Source organism: Lissotriton vulgaris, chromosome 1_2, assembly GCF_964263255.1.
Source record: "Lissotriton vulgaris chromosome 1_2, aLisVul1.2, whole genome shotgun sequence".
NCBI classification, from domain to species: Eukaryota; Metazoa; Chordata; class Amphibia; order Caudata; family Salamandridae; genus Lissotriton; species Lissotriton vulgaris.
Genome location: NC_141686.1, coordinates 310796043 through 310816086, shown reverse-complemented (window position 1 = coordinate 310816086; position 20044 = coordinate 310796043). Strand labels below are relative to the sequence as shown.

At 49.6% G+C, this 20044-nt stretch overlaps 1 protein-coding gene across 5 annotated transcripts in view; it reads left to right on the top strand.

Moving 5' to 3' along the window:
* The window catches only part of STX3 (syntaxin 3), a 251816-nt gene extending 245883 nt beyond the window's left edge, over nucleotides 1–5933 (top strand). For 2 of the 5 annotated variants that reach the window (XM_086953327.1, XM_086953329.1), the window contains exon 11: nucleotides 5119–5922. Coding sequence is in view for 3 of the 5 variants with exons in the window: in XM_086953333.1 (XP_086809459.1) it covers nucleotides 5119–5205 (87 nt within the window). In the remaining 2 variants the exon portion in view is untranslated. Of the gene's footprint in view, nucleotides 1–5118 lie in introns of all 5 variants that reach the window. The other 3 variants (XM_086953333.1, XM_086953330.1, XM_086953332.1) reach the window with 3 other exon arrangements.
* The last annotated feature ends 14111 nt before the right edge of the window (nucleotides 5934–20044 follow it).

Sequence of the window (20044 nt, the reverse complement as noted above, 5' to 3'; positions counted from 1 at the left end):
CTACCAAGCCATTTCTTCCCTGGACCGGAATCGCGCATCCTAGGACCGGTTTCTGCCTATCAGCTGTCTTCAGCCAGGATAGCTTGACTTCAGTGGCTTAGTGAGCACGGGACCCACGTCTGGGTATACCCTTCAGCAAACACAGCAAAACACACAAGAGGATGGACGGAATGTTGCACAATGGCAAAACTTCAACCCCAGTCACAGATCTGGGTTTAATCCATTGTTATTTTGCTCACCAATCCACCCCAGTTCAGACATGGCCATATGCAAATCAGTCTTGACCCTGTGCCTCATGGGATCAGTACAGACTGAACTGCCAAGCCATTTCTTCCCTGGACTGGAATCAAGCATCCTAGGACCGGTTTCTGGCTATCAGCCGTCTGGGCATAGTTGGCGGAGTACTACTATGCAGAACTCCACGAAGTTGAACAAAAACTCTGTCAAATCCGCAACTTCGCTCCGCCAACAGAGGCCTCATATATTTTTGGTAAAATAACAAGTCTGTCTTTCTATGCTAAAATGCATATAGTCATTTCACAAAAGGGAAAGTATTAATTTAGCAAGCAGTGAGAGAGGTGATGATTTTGGGATCCTCCCTAACCTAGGGGGAAGAACTAAGCAGATGCCTTGAAAACAAAGAGCACATCTTGCTGAACGATTGACAAGCATTGAATCAAGCTGCAGTTCCACTCGTCTTTACTAGATGTCCCTCACGAGTCAACTGCAAAAGCATTGAAACCCTGAGCTGAGAGCTGATACCATAAATTCTACAAAGAGCTGAACTGCAGCTTCATGAAAGGGTTTCAATGCTTTTGTATTTGTCTCGTGAGGGACATCTTAACGACTAGTGGAACTGCAGCTTGATTCAATGCTTTTGCGTTTGACTCATGAGGGACACCTAGTAACGACGAGTTGAACTGCAGCTCTTTATAGAATTATTTTGATATTGGATATTACAATATTCACTGCCACTGCTAATCTCATCCCATATGCTTTGCAGGACCTTTGGTTGGGATTGTATTTTTGCCCATAATACCTGTGCTTGGGGTGGTCCTAAGAGGATGGGACCACCAATGTAACGTTCAGCATGATATGCTCTTTGTGTTCAAGGAATCTGCTTGGTCCTCCCCTTACGTTAGGAGGGACCCCAAAATCATCACCTCTCTCATTGCCTGATACTTTTCAATTTCAAAGTTCACTTTTGTGAATTGGTTATATACCTATTAACATGTAAAATTGCTATACCAAAGCATTTGTGTGTGTAGTTTATAAGCTGGCTACGCTACGTGGTTGAGCGGATTTTTTCCCTGAATACATGTTTTTCATGGAATGCGTAGTTAACAAATCTCTGCAAACTCCGAGAGCGGAGCGTAGTTCATGGCCCAGGGTTAGCCATGACCCCTTTGGCAGGAAGACCTCAGTGTCAGGTATGCGACTCATCTCAGGAAGGGTGAGGGGTTGGAAGGCTTCAGGAATGTCATTACTAGAAATGCCCCAGGTCTCATACTGGCCTCGTTCAAGGTAAAGTATAAAGTGAGAGCTGAGGCAGATGGGTTGGTTAATTTTAGGGCACACTGTATCCATCCTGGCTTCATCCCAATGGCAATGGGAGCTGGTCCCAGAACTAGTTTAGTGTGTTTGAGGAGGAGGGGCTTCTCATTTGCATAGACACGCCCATGGGTGTGCCACCAGCCTTCTCAAGGGCTAGAAAGGTTCTGCCATGTTGGATTTCACAAGGAATAGTGTGCTGTGGGATTGCTGACCCTAAGGATGTTTTACACATTGGTTTGCCAGTGGCCAGGAGTCTCCTGCACTTGCAGGTTCGTGAACTGTACAAAAGTGTCACCTCACCCCCAGCTTCTCAGAAGGTTTCTGGACTTGTGGATAGACAGATGACTGAACCTGCTGCCTGTGAACTGTGTACAAACCTGAAGGACTGGAGCTGCTCCCACTTGTACCCAAGGCTAAGAAGTGGACTTCAAGGGTCAGATGGCCGAGCTCCACTGTGACTATGTGGGCATCCAAAGCTATGAAAGGCTTTTTTCCTGGAGTGACCAGTTCCAACTGGATCTTGCTAGAGTCCTTTACTAGAGTGAGTTCCTGAGGTCCTGCTAGCCTTAGAGGAGTTGCTCCAAAAAAACCTGCCAGTAGTGAGACGGAAATGTTTTGCCTTCTGGGGTCTTCTGCTGGACCTTGCGTCAAAGATATCCAATTTCGAGGATATTCATTTGAATATAGCTGCCAGAATTGCCCCAAAGGAGGATTTTGAGGCTCCAAGAAAGAAACTAAGTACAAATATAGAAATCTTCACTGGTTGAGGTGTGAAAAGTATCCACCCGACGAGAGAAGTTTGTTGAAGCAAAACTCGAATTTTTCGCTTTTCATTTTCCCCACCAAAATAATCTGCTTGAGTGGGGCCCAGGACTACAGGTATTAGACTTAGATTTATTTATTTTTAAGTTTTCTATAGAGCGAACAAGACCCTTGCGGGTGTCAGAGCGCTTCACAGGCAGGAGGATCGTCATATAACTAAGAAGTACAAATATGGTAAAAAGTCACGGTTAACACATATATACAAGAGTGTATGACAAGATTTAAGTGAATTTGGCTAATAGAATCGCTTTCACTTCTTTTTTTAAAAAGGCTACGGACGGGTTGAGTCTTGTTTCTCGGTGTAGGGCGTTCCAAATCCTGGGTGCCATTCCTGAGAAGGTACGGATGTATGTCTTCTTGGAGAACCGTTGTGGCTTGAGAAGTAAATTGTTAGAGCTCCTGGTGGATCTGTTACCACCAGATAGTACTAGTTTCTCTGCTAGGTATCTCGGGTTTTTTGATGCAACGTTTTATGTGTCATCACGGCGATTTTCAAGTGGATTCTGGTCTCAAAAGGGAGCCATTTGACGGCGCGGAGGTCAGGGGAAATGGGGCAGTTTCTTTCGGTGCAAAGGTAGCTTGCCTCACCTATTCCTTGTACTATCTTTAGTTAACCTGATGGTCAACCTTAACTTGTAGTTAGGACTCGGTCCCTCACAACCATGTACCCTGGTAAGACGATCTTTGACAGCTGAAGCTTTCCTTTACCACTGTACTTTTCACTGTGCCCCAGTCCCGGAGTGCTTCTGAGGTTGACGGAGTCCCTTAGGATCAAGGAACAAAGATGTTGTTGCAATGGGACCATCAAATCCCTGCAGCTTATTGTCCTTTCTTGTTGGACAAGACAACAGGTTGCCGGGACCTGGTGGATTTTAATTATTGCGCCTAGAGAGACAAACTCAAAACACTTCACAACAGAAACAACCAACTCCTTGAATTAACCCACCAAAGTAGGCATGGTTTAAACTTCACCCACTTCTAGGTGTAATATCAATGAATTTCCAGAAAATGTCAGGTGTCTGTTAGTGTTCTTATCAATTCATAAACCAAATATGCATTTAACATTCTATGGCCACCGGGAGGGCAAAGACATGTCTATGCATGCATAATACAGGTTACATCAGACGCACCCACATAAATGCATATAAATGTTCAAGTATTAGGCACTTACTACATTCCTTACATAGGACCATAAATAAATTGGATGTTTTTGCTAGAACAAAAATCCGAATTACAAAGGAGTCAAAAAATAGATTTAAAAAAAAGCAGAGTAAAGTGCCTTCATACCTCACAGATATTGGATTACTAGATGTAAACATCAGAATAATGATGGGGTATATCAGCAAGGGCCGGAGTTAAAATTATCCGCCGAAAAGCAGAGATAACAAGCTGTCGCTAACTGCTGTTAGCGACAGCTTGCTAATAGGGCTAGAAAATGATCGCCGTTTTAGCGGGGAATTAGTCCAGTTAAAGCGGCAATAATGCCCTTGATAATATGCCCCTATATTTTTTTGGGGGGTGGGGGAGAAAAAAAACAAGTGCAAAGTTCTTCATTATTCTAAAAAAGAGGCAAACCAACGTTTGAGTCAATACCTTTTATTTGAACTAGTGTGTATTTCCTTTCAGTCTTTCCTACTCTACCCCTACTGACAGGTGATTTCCGAGCCCGACTTTACCTGACCTCAAAAAGCGAGCTTATCTCCTTGCAGGAAGAATTAACAGGAGAGTTCGTGGAGAACAGATCAAGCATATTTTTTTGGTTTACCTTCGTTCTTTACTTGCATTACTTTTACTTTTAAAGGTGAATGTTTTTGCTTTAACAAATAGTGGGGCATATTAGCAAGGGCATTATCGCCGATTTAGCGGGACTTTTTTCCGCTAAAGCGTAGATAATTTTATCGCCCTATTAGCAAGCTGTCACTAACAAAAGTTAGCGACAGCTTTTAGGCAATAGCGACCGGTTTGGGGCCCGCTTTGCATATCAGCGCTATTTATCGCTAATGACATGCAAAGTGGGCGTACCCAACCTGTTAGCGACTGAAAGCAGTGGCTAACACAGCTATCGCCTATTAGCAAGGCAGGCGATTAACAAATTTGCGCTAAGCGCGAATATCGCCAAAACCTAACGCCTGCTCTGACTACTTCTTAACCTGTATATCCAATGGGAGGTGGATATTCCGGTTAAGTCCCTATTAGCGATAATGCCTGAATATCGCTGGATTTCCAGCAATATTCACACATTGAGCCGCTAGATAAACGTTGCGAATAGCATGTTATCTCAGCGATTAATATCCGGCGATACAAAAAATGCGCTAAGCTCATTTAGCGATAAATATTGCTATTTGTTGCTAATATGCCCCAGTGTTCTCACAAAATCCTCTGCTGGCTGCCATTAACATGAGATCCCACCTCTCCGTTGGCTAGGGCCCTTGGATACCCCAAGAGTAGGCAAGAGAGCGCGAGACAGAGGTGCCAGCAGGAGTTGCCACTTAATAGCAGACGCTGTGAGTGCAGTTCTCCCTTATTACCACTAGAGCGCAGCAACCGACAAGTGTTCCACTGTCCTCTCACCAGCACCAGTGAGCAGATGTGAAATGTGCACTACTACGGCTACAGCTAGAGCTCAACTTGCAGTCCCCCTCCTGGCCGCTGGAGGGCAGACCAGGACAGCTGCAGCCTCATTCTGCAGCACAGGTGTGATGGGGAAACAGATTCTGAATGTCTAGTATTTTTCTCTTGCAGGACATCCCTTCTCTGCCCCCTCATCCTCGGCTCCTGGAGAACAAGAGAAGCCTGCCCAGCCCGATGTGGACTGCAGACCTCCCATGATTCCTCTTCCGGCGCTGTATACAAACGTCACGTCATACTCTGGGGGCCGGCGCACAACCTGGGGAGTTAACTGTTTGACCATGTTAAACACATTTTTCTACTAAGGGAGTGAGAAGGGGTGGCTAAATGACATTCTGGCACACTCAGCATTTTACTTACAGCTCATTGGTTCTTACTGAGGTGGGTCGGGGTCAAAGGTTATGACCTCTTGACAGCAAGTTTGGGGCGTGTGAATCTGCAGTGGGCTCACTCCACTCCGCAGACTTGGGCACATCCATGCAGTACAAACCCATAAAGTCGTCCAGAGGAGGCCAGTTGAGCCCCAGATATGGGTGGCTGCCTCCAGGGGTGTGGTACACAGGAAGGGCTGTGTGTGAGGAGGCGGGACACACATGCTGCCCTGTGTACCTGGGACCTTTCACAGTCACCCGCAAACTCAAAAAAGGCCACGGCATATGCATTTATACACATTGTAGCTACTACCACACACTGAGGGGGAAGGGACACCTACAGGCTTGGGGACAAGCTGTGACACTGTGGAGGGGTGCTGTGACTACACAAGCTTGACACCTCTTACAACAGCACAGGGTGCAACTGCACCACATGAGCGACAGCCACAATTGGGAGGGGCGGAAGTGGGTAGTTAGGGACAGGGGAGGGTGCTTTGTTTATGTAACGGTGTGTACACTGAAGAACAATAAAGCTTGTGAAAATTTTATTGAAAACTTGCAAGGTGTCTGATTCTGATTGACATGGATGCCCACTCGGGACTTTTACTTTTATATATGTGATGTGTGACGTGGCTCCATGACTGAGCGACACTGTGGGCAATCTACATTTCTAATTAGTTTACAACTGATTTAGCTACTCAACATTTTGGGCCTCACATTGAGGCATTGTCTGCCTCCTCCTCTTGCCTCAGTCCAGAAAAGGTGACCTGTGGACTAGAACATATACATCTGATCCATACACATCGGAAGTAAACAATCGTTCAGTTTATAGTGGCAATGCAAACCTCTGCTCCCAGCCAGCGGTGCCAAAAATATGAACCTCTACCCCAGCCAACGGGGCCAACAATATGAAACTCCAGCCAGCCTTCGGTGCCAACAATATGAACCTCCACCTCCAGCCAGAAGTGCCAACAATATGAACCTCCACCCCCAGCCAGAAGTGCCAACAATATCAACCCACACTTCCAGCCCCGGGTGCCAACAATATGAACCTAAAACCCCCAGCCAGCGTTCGGTGCCACCAATAAGAACCTCCACTCCCAGCCAGCCTGTGGTGCCCACAATATGAACCTCCAACCCTGCCAGAAGTGCCAACAATATGAACCTACACCCCTCGCCAGCGGTGCCAATATGCACCTCCAACACCAGCCTGCAGTGACGACAATATGAACCTCCACTCCCAGCCTTCGGTGCCAACAACATGAACCTCCAACCCCCGCCAGAAGTGCCAACAATATGAACATCCACCTCCAGCCGGTGGTGCCAACAACATGAACCTCCACTCCCAGCCGCCGATGCCAACAATATGAACCTCTAACCCCCGCCAGAAGTGCCAACAATATGATCCTCCACTCCCAGCCAGAAGTGCCAACAATATGATCCCCCACTCCCAGCCAACGGTGCCAACAACATGAACCTCCACCCATAGCCTGCAGTACTAACAATATGAACCCCAGCCAGCCTTCAGTGCCAACAATATGAACCTGCACACCCACCCTTCGGTGCCACCAATATGAACCTAAACCCTGCCAAAAGTGCCAACAATATAAACCTCCACCCCTACACAGAAGTGCCAACAAAATGAAACTCCACCCCCAGCCAGCAGTGCCAACAATATGAGCCTCCACCCCCAGCCAGCGTTGCCAACTATATGAACCTCCACCCCCAGCCAGGGGTGCCAACAATATGCTCCTCCACTCCCAGCCAGAGGTGCCAACATTATGAACCCCCCGCCCCCAGCCAGCAGTTCAAACAAAATGGACCTCCACCCCCAGCCAGCCTACGGTGCAAACAATATGAACGTCCACGCCATGCCTGCGGTGCCAACAATATGAACCTCAATTCCCAGGATGCAGTGCCAACAATATGAACCTCCACCACACAGCCAGCGGTGCCAACAATATTAACCTCCACCCCCAGCCAGCGGTGCCAACAATATTAACCTCCACTCACAGCCAGAAGTGCCAACAATATGAACCCCCACTCCCAATAAGCGGTGCCAACGATATGAACCTCCACGCATAGCCTGCAGTGCTAACAATATGAAACCCAATCAGCCTTTGGTGCCAACAATATGAACCTCCAACCCCAGCCAACAGTGCCAACAATATGTACCTCCAACCCCAATCTGCGGTGCCAACAATAAGAATCTACAACCCCCGCCAGAAGTGCCAACAATATGAAAATCTACCTCAAGCCAGAAGTGCCAATAATATGAACCTCCAACCCCCACCAGAAGTGCCAACTATGGGCCGGATTCACAGAACTAACTTAAGACAGAATCTTAAACTTACTACTTTTGGTATTCACAGAAGTTAGGATTTTGTCTTAGGTTTGCCTTAAGACAAACTTAAGGCAAAATCCTCACTTTTGTGAATACCAAAAGTAGCAAGTTTAGGATTCTGTCTTAAGTTAATTCTGTGAATCAGGCCCTATATGAACATCCACCCCCAGCCTTCAGTGCCAAAAAAATGAACATACAACCCCAGCCTGTGGTGCCAACAATATGAACCTGCACACCCAGCCAGCGGTGCCAACAATATGAACCTCCACTCCCAGCCAGCGATGCCAACAATATGAGCCTCCACCCCCAGCCAGCGATGCCAACAATATTAACCTCCACTCACAGCCAGAAGTGCCAACAATATGAACCTCCACGCCCAATAAGCGGTGCCAACAATATGAACCTCCACCCATAGCGGGCGCGCTGCTGGTGCGCCGGAGGCGCGCCAGAGGCAAGCCCGTCTGCTCCTGGACCGCGCACAGTGCCAGAACCCCTGGCCCCCGCACACCCCACCGCACCCGACCCAAATGTAAATGTAAATGTTTTTGTACTTGTATAGCGCACAGCTACCCGCAGTGGGTTTCCCGGCGCTTGTACGAATACCGCAAGGGAACCCTTCCTGGCTTTCTCTGTGAAGTGTCCACTCCTGGGCACCCTCATGGTGCAGACCAGGCATCCCTCGCGTTGTGGGGGCCGTTGTGGAAACTAAGCAAGCTATTGCCCAGAGTTGCAGCGTGGGACCCATGATCAGAATAGGTACTGAGGCGAGAATATCCGGTCAGGGGAATTAATGAGCCCGAGACCCGCCGGGGCAGGAATCGAACCCTGGTTCTTGGCCAGAGCTCTGCATCGAGGTCTGCCTGCTCTAACCATTGAGCCACACTTCTCCACAACTCGCACAACAAAGACACCTACGACGCTGACTCCCTCCACGCTCTCAACACCGGCCGAGACCAACAATGCATCCAGGCCGCCCCGAAATGCACCCACGGACCCTTCTCCTGCCGCAAATGCAGCTTCACCTGCAACAGAACCACCAAACCATCAAGGACCAGACCCAATCACCTCCGCTGCATACTCCTCAACACCCGCTCCGCACGCAAATACGCCGTCAAACTCTGAAACCTACTCGACCACACCACCCCGGACATAGCCTTCCTGACTGAGACGTGGTGGAACGACTCCTCGGCTCCAGACATCGCCATTGCCATCCCAGATGGCTAAAAGATCACCCGCAGGGACCGCGCCAAGGGCATCGGAGGAGGAATTGCCATCGTCCACAAATCCATCCTCAAGGTCACCACCCACGCAGACGACACCCTCAACACTGCCGAACACCTGCACTTCCAGATCCACACCGACCCCAACACCACCCTCAGAGGGATGCTCGTCTACAGACCTCCCGGACCCCAGGCCCAGTTCATCGACTCCACCGCCGACCTCGCCAGCACCCACGCTCTCGCCTCCATGCACTACATCCTCCTCGGGGATCTGAACTTCCACCTCGAGAACAACAACGACGCCAACTCCGCCACACTGATCGACAACCTCGCCAACCTAGGCCTCAGACAACTCGTCACCACACCCACCCACGCGGCCGCCACACACTGGACGCCGTCTTCACCACAAGCACCCACGTCTCCTTCAACCACACCACCGAACCCCACTGGACAGACCACCGCTGCATTCACTTCACCTTCAAAAAACCTGCCACGCACCACCGCACCCAACAGCTACCTCGCCGCTGCTGAAGCAAAATCACCGATGACCACCACCCTCTCCATGAACCAACCCACCAAGCCCACCAACCCGGACGCCGCAGCTCGCAACCTCAGACATTGGATCGAAGACTGTGCCAACACCCTCGCCCCACTGAAGAAACCCCCCAACAACCACACCAGCAAGAGAGCCTCCTGGTTCACCGACTAGCTCCTTTGCTTCCAAGCGTGCATGCCCGAAACTGGAGAAGAGATGGCTCCACTCCTGCACACCGGACAACCACGCAGCCAACAAGGACGCCACCCGCAGACACCACCACCACCTCATCAGATCAGCCAAGAGGTCCTCCTCTAAAGACAGACTGGACAACAACGCACACCACAGCAAAGAGCTCTTCCGCATCGTAAAAGAACTCTCTAATTCCAGCGCCAACGCCTACGACATCCCGCCCACACAGGAACTGTGCGACTCCCTCGCCAACTTCTTCCATTGAAAGATCGCTGACATCCACGACAGCTTCAACGCCACGACCGACCAGACCCCACCCCTCCTGCGAACACCATCAGCACCAACCTCCTGACCTCCTAGTCCACCGTCTGCGATGACGAGACACGCAAGGTCATAAACTCCATCCACTCAGGATCTCCGACTGACCCGTGCCCACACCAAATATTCAACAAGGCAGGTGCAGCCATCGCACCCCAACTACGGAAGGTCATCAACATCTCCTTCGAAACCGCGACTTTCCCGGAAAGCTGGAAGCACGCCGAAATCACCGCCCTGCTCAAGAAGCCCAAGGCGTAACCCAAGGACGTCAAAAATTTCCCGCCAATCTCCCTGCTCCCGGCGAAGGTCATCGAGAAAATCGTCAACATGCAACTGACCCGCCAACTAGAAGACAACAACATCTTGGACCCATCCCAATCCGGATTCAGACGAAACCACAGCACCGAGACAGCCCTCATCGCTGCCACAGATGCCATCAGGCGCCAATTAGACAACGGCGAAACATCAGCCCTCATCCTCCTGGACCTATCTGCCGCCTTCGACACGGTCTGCCATCGCACACTAAAGACTCGCCTCCATGAAGCCGGTATCCAAGAGAAGGCCCTCGACTGGACCACGTCCTTCCTCTCCGGCAGATCCCAGAGTGTCCGCCTCCCGCGTTTCCAATCCGAAGCCACCAACATCATCTGCGGCGTCCCCCAGAGTTCCTCCCTCAGCCCGACGCTGTTCAACATCTACATGGCCCCCCTCGCAGAAGTGGCCCGCCACCACAACCTCAACATCATCTCCTACGCCGACAATACTCAGCTCATCCTTTCCCTCGCCAAGGACCCACGCACCGCCAAAACCAACATCCACGACGGTATGAAGGCCATCGCTGACTGGATGAGGAGCAGCCGTCTGAAACTCAACTCGGACAATATGAAACTCCACCACCAGCCAAAAGTGCCAACAATATGAACCTCCACTCCCAGCCATAAGTGCCAACAATATGAACCTCCACTCCCAGCCAGAGGTGCAAACAATATGAACCTCCACTCCCAGCCAGAGGTGCCATCAATATGCACCTCCACCCCCAGCGCCGACAATATGAACCTCCATCTCTGCCAGAAGTGCCAACAATAGGAACTTCCACTCTGTCAGCAGTGGCAACAATATAAAAACTCCACCCCCAGCACTCTGTGCCAACAATATGAAACTCCACCCCAACCAGCTGTGCCAGCAAAATGAACCTTAACCTGCAGAGCCAACAATATGAAGACCCAGCCTGAGGTGCCAACAATATGAACCTCCACCCGCTAACAGAAGTGCCAAAAATATGAACCTCCACTCCCAGCCAGAAGTGCCAACATTATGAACCTCCACTCCGAGCCATAAGTGCCAACAATATGAACCTCCACGCCCAGCCATAAGTGTCAACAATATGAACCTCCACTCCCAGCCAGAGGTGCAAACAATACAAACCTCCACTCTCAGCCAGAGGTGCCAACAAAATGCACCTCCACCCCCAGCCTTCAGTGCACACAATATGAACATTCACCCCCAGCCAGCAGTGCCAACAAAATGATCCTCAACCTGCAGAGCCAACAATATAAAGCCCCAGCCTGCGGTGCCAACAATATGAACCTTCAACCGCCACCAGAAGTGCCAACAATATTAACCTCCCCTTCCAGCCAAAAGGTGCCAACAATATGAACCTCCACCCTCATCCTGGGGAGCCAAAAATATAAACCTCTGCCCCCAGCCTGCGGTGCCAACTATATGACCCTGCACCCCCACCAGAAGTGTTAACAATATGAACCTCCACCCCCACCAGAAGTGCCAAGAATAAGAAACTCCACTCCCAGCCGGCCTGCGGTGCCAACAATATGAACCTCCACCCCCAGCCAGCCTGCTGTGCCAACAATATGAACCTCCACACCCAGCATGCGGTGCCCACAATATGAACCTCCACCCCCCGCCAGAAGTTCCAACAATATTAACCTCCACTCCCTGCTGGCCCGCGGTGCCAACAATATGAACCTCCACCCCCTATAAGCGGTGTCAACAACATGAACCTCCACTCACAGCCAGAAGTGCCAACAATATGAACCTCTACCCCAGACAGTGGTGCCAACAATATGAACCTCCACTCACAGCCAGAAGTGCCAACAATATGAACCTCCAGTCCCAATAAGCGGTCCCAACAATATGAACCTCCACCCCCAGCCAGCAGTGCCAACAATAGGAAACCCCACTCCCAGCTTTCAGTTCCAACAATATGAACCTCCACCCCCAGCCAGCAGTGCCAACAATATGTACCTTCAACCCCAATCTGCGGTGCCAACAATAAGAACGTCCAAACCCCGCTAGAAGTGCTCACAATATGAACATTTACCTCCAGCCAGAAGTGCCAACAATATGAACCTCCTACCCCCCCAGAAGTACCAACTATATGAACATCCACTCCCAGCCTGTGGTGGCAACAATATGAACCGGCACGCCAAGCCAGCAGTGCCAACTATATAAACCTTTATGCCCAATAAGCAGTGAAAACAATAGGTACCTCCACCCACAGCCAGCAGTGCGAACAATATGAACCACCACTCCTAGCCTGCCTTCAGTGCCAACAATATGAACCTGCGCCCCCAGCCAGCGGTGCCAACAATATGAACCTCCACTTACAGCCAGCGGTGCCAACAATATGAACCTCCACTCACAGCCAGCGGTGCCACCAATATGAACCTTCAATCGTAGCCTTCCTACGGTGCCAACAATATGAACTTGCACACCCACTCTTTGGTGCCAACAATATGAACCTAAACCCCCAGTCAGCGGTGCCAACAATATGAACCTCCACCGATAGCCTGTAGTACTAACATCATAAACCCCAGCCAGCATTCGGTGCCAACAATATGAACATACACCTCCAGCCAGAAATGCCACAAAAAAGAACCGCCACTCGCAGCCAGAAGTGCCAACAATTTGAACCTCCACCCCCAGCCAGAAGTGCCAACAATATGAACCTCCACCCCTAGCCAGAAGTGCCAACAATATGAACCTCCATCCACAACCTGCGGTGCCAATAATATGAACCTCCAGTGCCAGTCAGAAGTGCCAACTATATGAACCTCAACCCCCAGCCAGAAGTGGCAACAATATGAACCTCCACCCCAACCTGCGGTGCCAACAATATGAACCTCCAGTTCCAGTCAGAAGTGCCAACTATATGAACCTGCACCCCAATAAGCGGTGCCAATATATGAACCTTCACTCACAGCCAGATGTGCCAACACTATAAATCTCCATGCCCAGCCAGATGTGCCAACAATATGAACCTCCATCCCGGCCAGAAGTGCCAACAATAGGAATTTCAACTCCCAGTCAGAAGTGGCAACAATATAAAAACTCCACCCCCAGCCAGCTGTGCCAACAATATGAAACTCCACCCCCAGCCAGCTGTGCCAACAATATGAACCTCCACTCCCAGCCAGAGGTGCAAACAATATGAACCTCCACTCCCAGCCAGAGGTGCCAACAATATGCACCTTCACCCCCAGCCTTCAGTGCCGACAATATGAACCTCCATCCCGGCCAGAAGTGCCATCAATAGGAACTTCCACTCCCAGTCAGAAGTGGCAACATTATAAAAACTCCACCCCCAGCCAGCTGTGCCAACAATATGAAACTCCACCCCCAGCCAGCGGTGCCAACAAAATGAACCTTAACCTGCAGAGCCAACAATATGAAGCCCCAGCCTGCGGTACCAACAATATGAACCTCCACCCGCCATCAGAAGTGCCAACAATATTAACCTCCACTCCAAGCCAGAAGTGCCAACAATATTAACCTCCCCTTCCAGCCAAAAGGTGCCAACAATATGAACCTCAACCACCAGCCAGCCTGAGGTGCCAACAATATGAACCTCCACCCCTGGCCAGAAGTGCCAAAAATATGAAACGCCACAACAAGTAGTGGTGCGAAAAATATGAACCTCCACTCCCAGCCAGCAGTGCCAACAATATGAACCTCTACTCCTAATAAATTGTGCCAACAGTATGAACCTCCACCCATAGCCTGCCGTGCTAACAAGATAAAAACCCAGCCAGCCTTCGGTGCCAACAACATGAACCTCCACCCGCAGCCAGCGGTGCCAACATTAGGATCCCCCACTCCCAGCTTTCAGTTCCAACAATATGAACCTCCACCCCCAGCCAGCAGTGTTAACAATATGTACCTCCAACCCCAATCAGTGGTGCCAACAATATGAACCTCCGACCCCCTTCCAGAAGGGCCAACTATATGACCATCCACTCCCAGCCAGTGGTGGCAACAATATGAACATCCAGCCCCAGCCTTCAGTGCCAAAAATATGAACCGGCACCCCAAGCCAGCAGTGCTAACTATATAAACCTCTACGCCCAATAAGCAGTGAAAACAATATGTACCTCCATCCTCAGCCAGCAGTGCCAACAATATGAACCACCACTCCCAGCCTGCTTTCGGTGCCAATATGAACCTGCACACCTACCCTTCGGTGCCAACAATATGAACCTCCGCCCCCAGCCAGCGGTGCCAACAATATGAACCTCCACCCTCAGCCAGCGTTGCCAACAATATGTACCTCCAACCCCAGTAAGTGCCAACAATATGAACATCCACCTCCAGCCATAAGTACCAACAATATGAACCTCCAACCCCCACCAGAAGTGCCAACTATATGAACATCCACCCCCAGCCAGCAGTGGCAACAATATGAACTTGCTGACCCACCCTTTGGTGCCAACAATATGAAACTCCACTCCCAGGCAGCCGTCCCAACAATGTGAACCTCCACCCCCATCCAGCGGTGCCAACAATATGAACCTCCACTCCCAGCCTTTGGTGTGAACAATACTTACCTCCACCCCAGCCAGCGGTGCCACAATATGAACCTCCACCCCCAGCCAGCAGTGCCAACAAAATGAACCTCCACTCCCAGCCAGCAGGGCCAACAATATGAACCTCCACCGATAGCCTGCAGTACTAACAATATGAACCCCAGCCAGCCTTCGGTGCCAGCAAAAAGACCTGCACACCCACCCTTTGGTGCCAACAATATGAACCTCTGCCCCCAGCCTGTGGTGCCAACAATATGAACCTTCACCCGCCACCAGAAGTGCCAACAATATGAACCTCCACCCCAGCCAGAAGTGCCAACAATATTAACCTCGCATTGAAAAGTATAATATATTTAAGGAAAAGTGGCTACAATAAATTAGGAAAATATATGTTTTTTATTTTGAAGCTTGTACAAATACAACATGTAACACAAATAAAGAGAGAAACATTCAGCATCAATAAAATCATATATCACACAATAGAAAATTAAAAATTCATATAGTGGTGACAATTAATGACAGCATATATGAAATAAGTTAAAAAACAGAAAGTGGCAAATTGAGTCTCTACGCGCGTTTCGGCGAACCAGCGCCTTCTTCTGGAGTAGCCACACAAGCTAAGCAATATGCAAGGTTTGCGTCACAGGTCGATAGAAAGTTCAGTTGGAGTCTAGATATTTTCAGGTTTGTTGATGTATTTTAAATGCTCATGTACTGTGACCTGATTTGGTACATCCCGCCTGCCGGATAAATCTTGAGGGTAAGTATAGTTTGATTGTGATCAATTTTGTAGGTCTTTGAGTTCTCAAATATTTAAAAGATCTCCCTGCCCGAAATTTTCAGCAGGGCTCTTTAAAGATGAATGTTAAAAAAGGTCTCCCTTAAAGTCTAACAGGCGATGTTCATGGGAGGAAGCTTGTTTTAAATACACCAAGGATAAGAGGTGGCTTCGTTTAAAAGATCTCCCTGCCCGAGTGGTTCGGCAGGGCTCTTCTCAGTTCTGCTATCCTGCAGAACTGAGACGCCGTTCGTCGCTGTTGAACCGTCATCCTTCACGGCAATCCCGCCGCCGGACTTTTTGGAGCCCTGCTGCTATCTACGGACAGGGAGATCCCCTCTACTACCTACAAAGAGCCCTGCCGAACCACTCGGGCAGGGAGATCTTTTAAACGAAGCCACCTCTTATCCTTGGTGTATTTAAAACAAGCTTCCTCCCATGAACATCGCCTGTTAGACTTTAAGGAAGACCTTTTTTAACATTCATCTTTAAAGAGCCCTGCTGAAAATTTCGGGCAGGGAGATCTTTTAAATATTTGAGAACTCAAAGACCTACAAAATTGATCACAATCAAACTATACTTACCCTCAAGATTTATCCGGCAGGCGGGATGTACCAAATCAGGTCACAGTACATGAGCATTTAAAATACATCAACAAACCTGAAAATATCTAGACTCCAACTGAACTTTCTATCGACCTGTGATGCAAACCTTGCATATTGCTTAGCTTGTGTGGCTACTCCAGAAGAAGGCGCTGGTTCGCCGAAACGCGCGTAGAGACTCAATTTGCCACTTTCTGTTTTTTAACTTATTTCATATATGCTGTCATTAATTGTCACCACTATATGAATTTTTAATTTTCTATTGTGTGATATATGATTTTATTGATGCTGAATGTTTCTCTCTTTATTTGTGTTACATGTTGTATTTGTACAAGCTTCAAAATAAAAAACATATATTTTCCTAATTTATTGTAGCCACTTTTCCTTAAATATATTATACTTTTCAATGTGGGTTGCCTAGGTTGTTTTTTTGTCACACACCTGATTTTCCCTGGCCTAGGAACTTTTGTATCCGAATCTTCAGGGGGTCCTTGATAAATACACGCGAACAATATTAACCTCCCCTTCCAGCCAAAAGGTGCCAATAATATGAACCTCCACTCTCATCCTAGGGAGCCAACAATATGAACCTCTGCCCCCAGCCTGCGGTGCCAACAATATGACCCTCCGCCCCCAACAGAAGTGCCAACAATATGAACCTCCACTCCCAGCACGCGTTGCCAACAATATGAAGATACACCTCCAGCCAGAAATGCCACCAAAATGAACCTTCACTCCCAGTCTTCAGTGCAAACAATATGAACCTCCAGTCCCAGTCAGAAGTGCCAACAACATGAACCTCCACCCACAGCCTGCGGTGCCAACTATGTGAACCTTCACTCACAGCAAGAAGTGGAAACAATATGAACCTCCACCCCGGCCAGAAGTGCCAACAATATGAATCTCCACTCCCAGTCAGAAGTGGCAACAATATAAAAACTCCACCCCCAGCCAGCTGTGCCAACAATATGAACCTCCACCCCCAGCCAGCAGTGCCAACAAAATGAACCTCCACTCCCAGCCAGCAGTGCCAACAATATGAACCTCCACCGATAGCCTGCAGTACTAACAATATGAACCCCAGCCAGCCTTCGGTGCCAGCAAAAAGACCTGCACACCCACCCTTTGGTGCCAACAATATGAACCTCTGCCCCCAGCCAGTGGTGCCAACAATATGAACCTCCACTACCAGCCAGCGGTGCCAACAATATGAACCACCACTCCTAGCCTGCCTTCGGTGCCAACAATACGAACCTCCACCCCCCGGCTGCGGTGCCAACAATATGAACCTCCACACCCACCCTTCGGTGCCAACAATATGAACCTCCACCCCATCCAGCCGTGCCAACAATATGAACCTCCACCCCCAGCCAGAAGTGCCAACAATATGAGCCTCCACCCCCAGCCAGCCGTGTCAACAATATGAACCTCCACCCCCAGCCAGCAGTACCAACAATATGAACCTCCACCCCCAGCCAGCGGTGCCAACAATATGAACCTCCACTCCCAGCACACGTTGCCAACAATATGAACATACACCTCCAGCCAAAAATGCCACCAAAATGAACCTTCACTCCCAGCCTTCAGTGCAAACAATATGAACCTCCAGTCCCAGTCAGAAGTGCCAACAACATGAACCTCCACCCACAGCCTGCGGTGCCAACTATGTGAACCTTCACTCACAGCAAGAAGTGGAAACAATATGAACCTCCACCCTGGCCAGAAGTGCCAACAATATGAATCTCCACTCCCAGTCAGAAGTGGCAACAATATAAAAACTCCACCCCCAGCCAGCTGTGCCAACAATATGAACCTCCACCCCCAGCCAGCGGGGCAAAAAATATGAACCTCCACTCCCAGCCAGAAGTGTCAACCTTATGAACCTCCGCTTCCAGCCATAAGTGCCAACAATATGAACCTCCACTCCCAGCCACAAGTGCCAACAATATGAACCTCCACTCCCATCCAGAGGTGCAAACAATATGAACCTCCACTCTCAGCCAGAGGTGCCAACAATATGCACCTCCACCCCCAGCCTTCAGTGCCAACAATATGAACCTCCACTCCCAGCCAGCGGTGCCAACAAAATGAACCTCAACCTGTAGAGCCAACAATATGAAGCCCCAGCCTGTGGTGCCAACAATATGAACCTTCACCCGCCACCAGAAGTGCCAACAATATGAACCTCCACCGCAGCCAGAAGTGCCAACAATATTAACCTCCCCTTCCAGCCAAAAGGTGCCAATAATATGAACCTCCACTCTCATCCTGGGGAGCCAACAATATGAACCTCTGCCCCCAGCCTGCGGTGCCAACAATATGACCCTCCGCCCCCAACAGAAGTGCCAACAATATGAACCTCCACTCCCAGCACGCGTTGCCAACAATATGAAGATACACCTCCAGCCAGAAATGCCACCAAAATGAACCTTCACTCCCAGCCTTCAGTGCAAACAATATGAACCTCCAGTCCCAGTCAGAAGTGCCAACAACATGAACCTCCACCCACAGCCTGCGGTGCCAACTATGTGAACCTTCACTCACAGCAAGAAGTGGAAACAATATGAACCTCCACCCCGGCCAGAAGTGCCAACAATATGAATCTCCACTCCCAGTCAGAAGTGGCAACAATATAAAAACTCCACCCCCAGCCAGCTGTGCCAACAATATGAACCTCCACCCCCAGTAAGCGGGGCAAAAAATATGAACCTCCACTCCCAGCCAGAAGTGGCAACATTATGAACCTCCGCTTCCAGCCATAAGTGCCAACAATATGAACCTCCACTCCCAGCCACAAGTGCCAACAATATGAACCTCCACTCCCAGCCAGAGGTGCAAACAATATGAACCTCCACTCTCAGTCAGAGGTGCCAACAATATGCACCTCCACCCCCAGCCTTCAGTGCCAACAATATGAACCTCCACTCCCAGCCAGCGGTGCCAACAAAATGAACCTCAACCTGTAGAGCCAACAATATGAAGCCCCAGCCTGTGGTGCCAACAATATGAACCTTCACCCGCCACCGGAAGTGCCAACAATATGAACCTCCACCCCAGCCAGAAGTGTCAACAATATTAACCTCCCCTTCCAGCCAAAAGGTGCCAATAATATGAACCTCCACTCATCCTGGGGAGCCAACAATATGACCCTCTGCCCCCAGCCTGTGGTGCCAACAATATGACCCTCCGTCCCCAACAGAAGTGCCAACAATAAGAACCTCCACTCCCAGTCGGCCTGTGGTGCCAACAATATGAACCTCCACCCCCAGCCAGCCTGCAGTGCCAACAATATGAACCTCCACGCCCTGCCTGTGGTGCCCACAATATGAACCTCCACCTCCGCCAGAAGTGCCGCTTCTTGCTAAAAGCAGGGGGGAAGCCTCGGCTCAACTTTCTTTCCTGGCCGCCCCGTTCCGACAGGGTAACTAGTACCGTTGTGCGGAGGGCGGGTCAAGTGAGAGCCAGGTACTTCCGGCAATCACTGGAGCGGTTAGCGCTCTAGTGGTTTTCCTTCAAGGCTATTTAGCCCTCGCCTCCTACCGAGCGCGCAGCCGAAGACACGCCGGAGAGCAGCCAAAGAGCTGCCCGTCTGCGACAGGACAGGGCTAGGGGCTATGGTCTCTACTTTTCCCAAACCATCTCGGGAAAGGACGGGTAAATTCAGGTACTCTTCCCAGACCTTATTAAACTTACGGACATCTTCATTGAAAGGATGCATAAAAGAGCCCTGGCCATGTCCAGAAGGATCTTTTTCCTGTTTAAACTGTCACTATCAGGCATCCCATGATAACCTGACCCTCAGGGCAAAGAAAGTGAAAACTACTTCATCAAATGGCTTAAAAAGCTTTCTCCTGAATGTA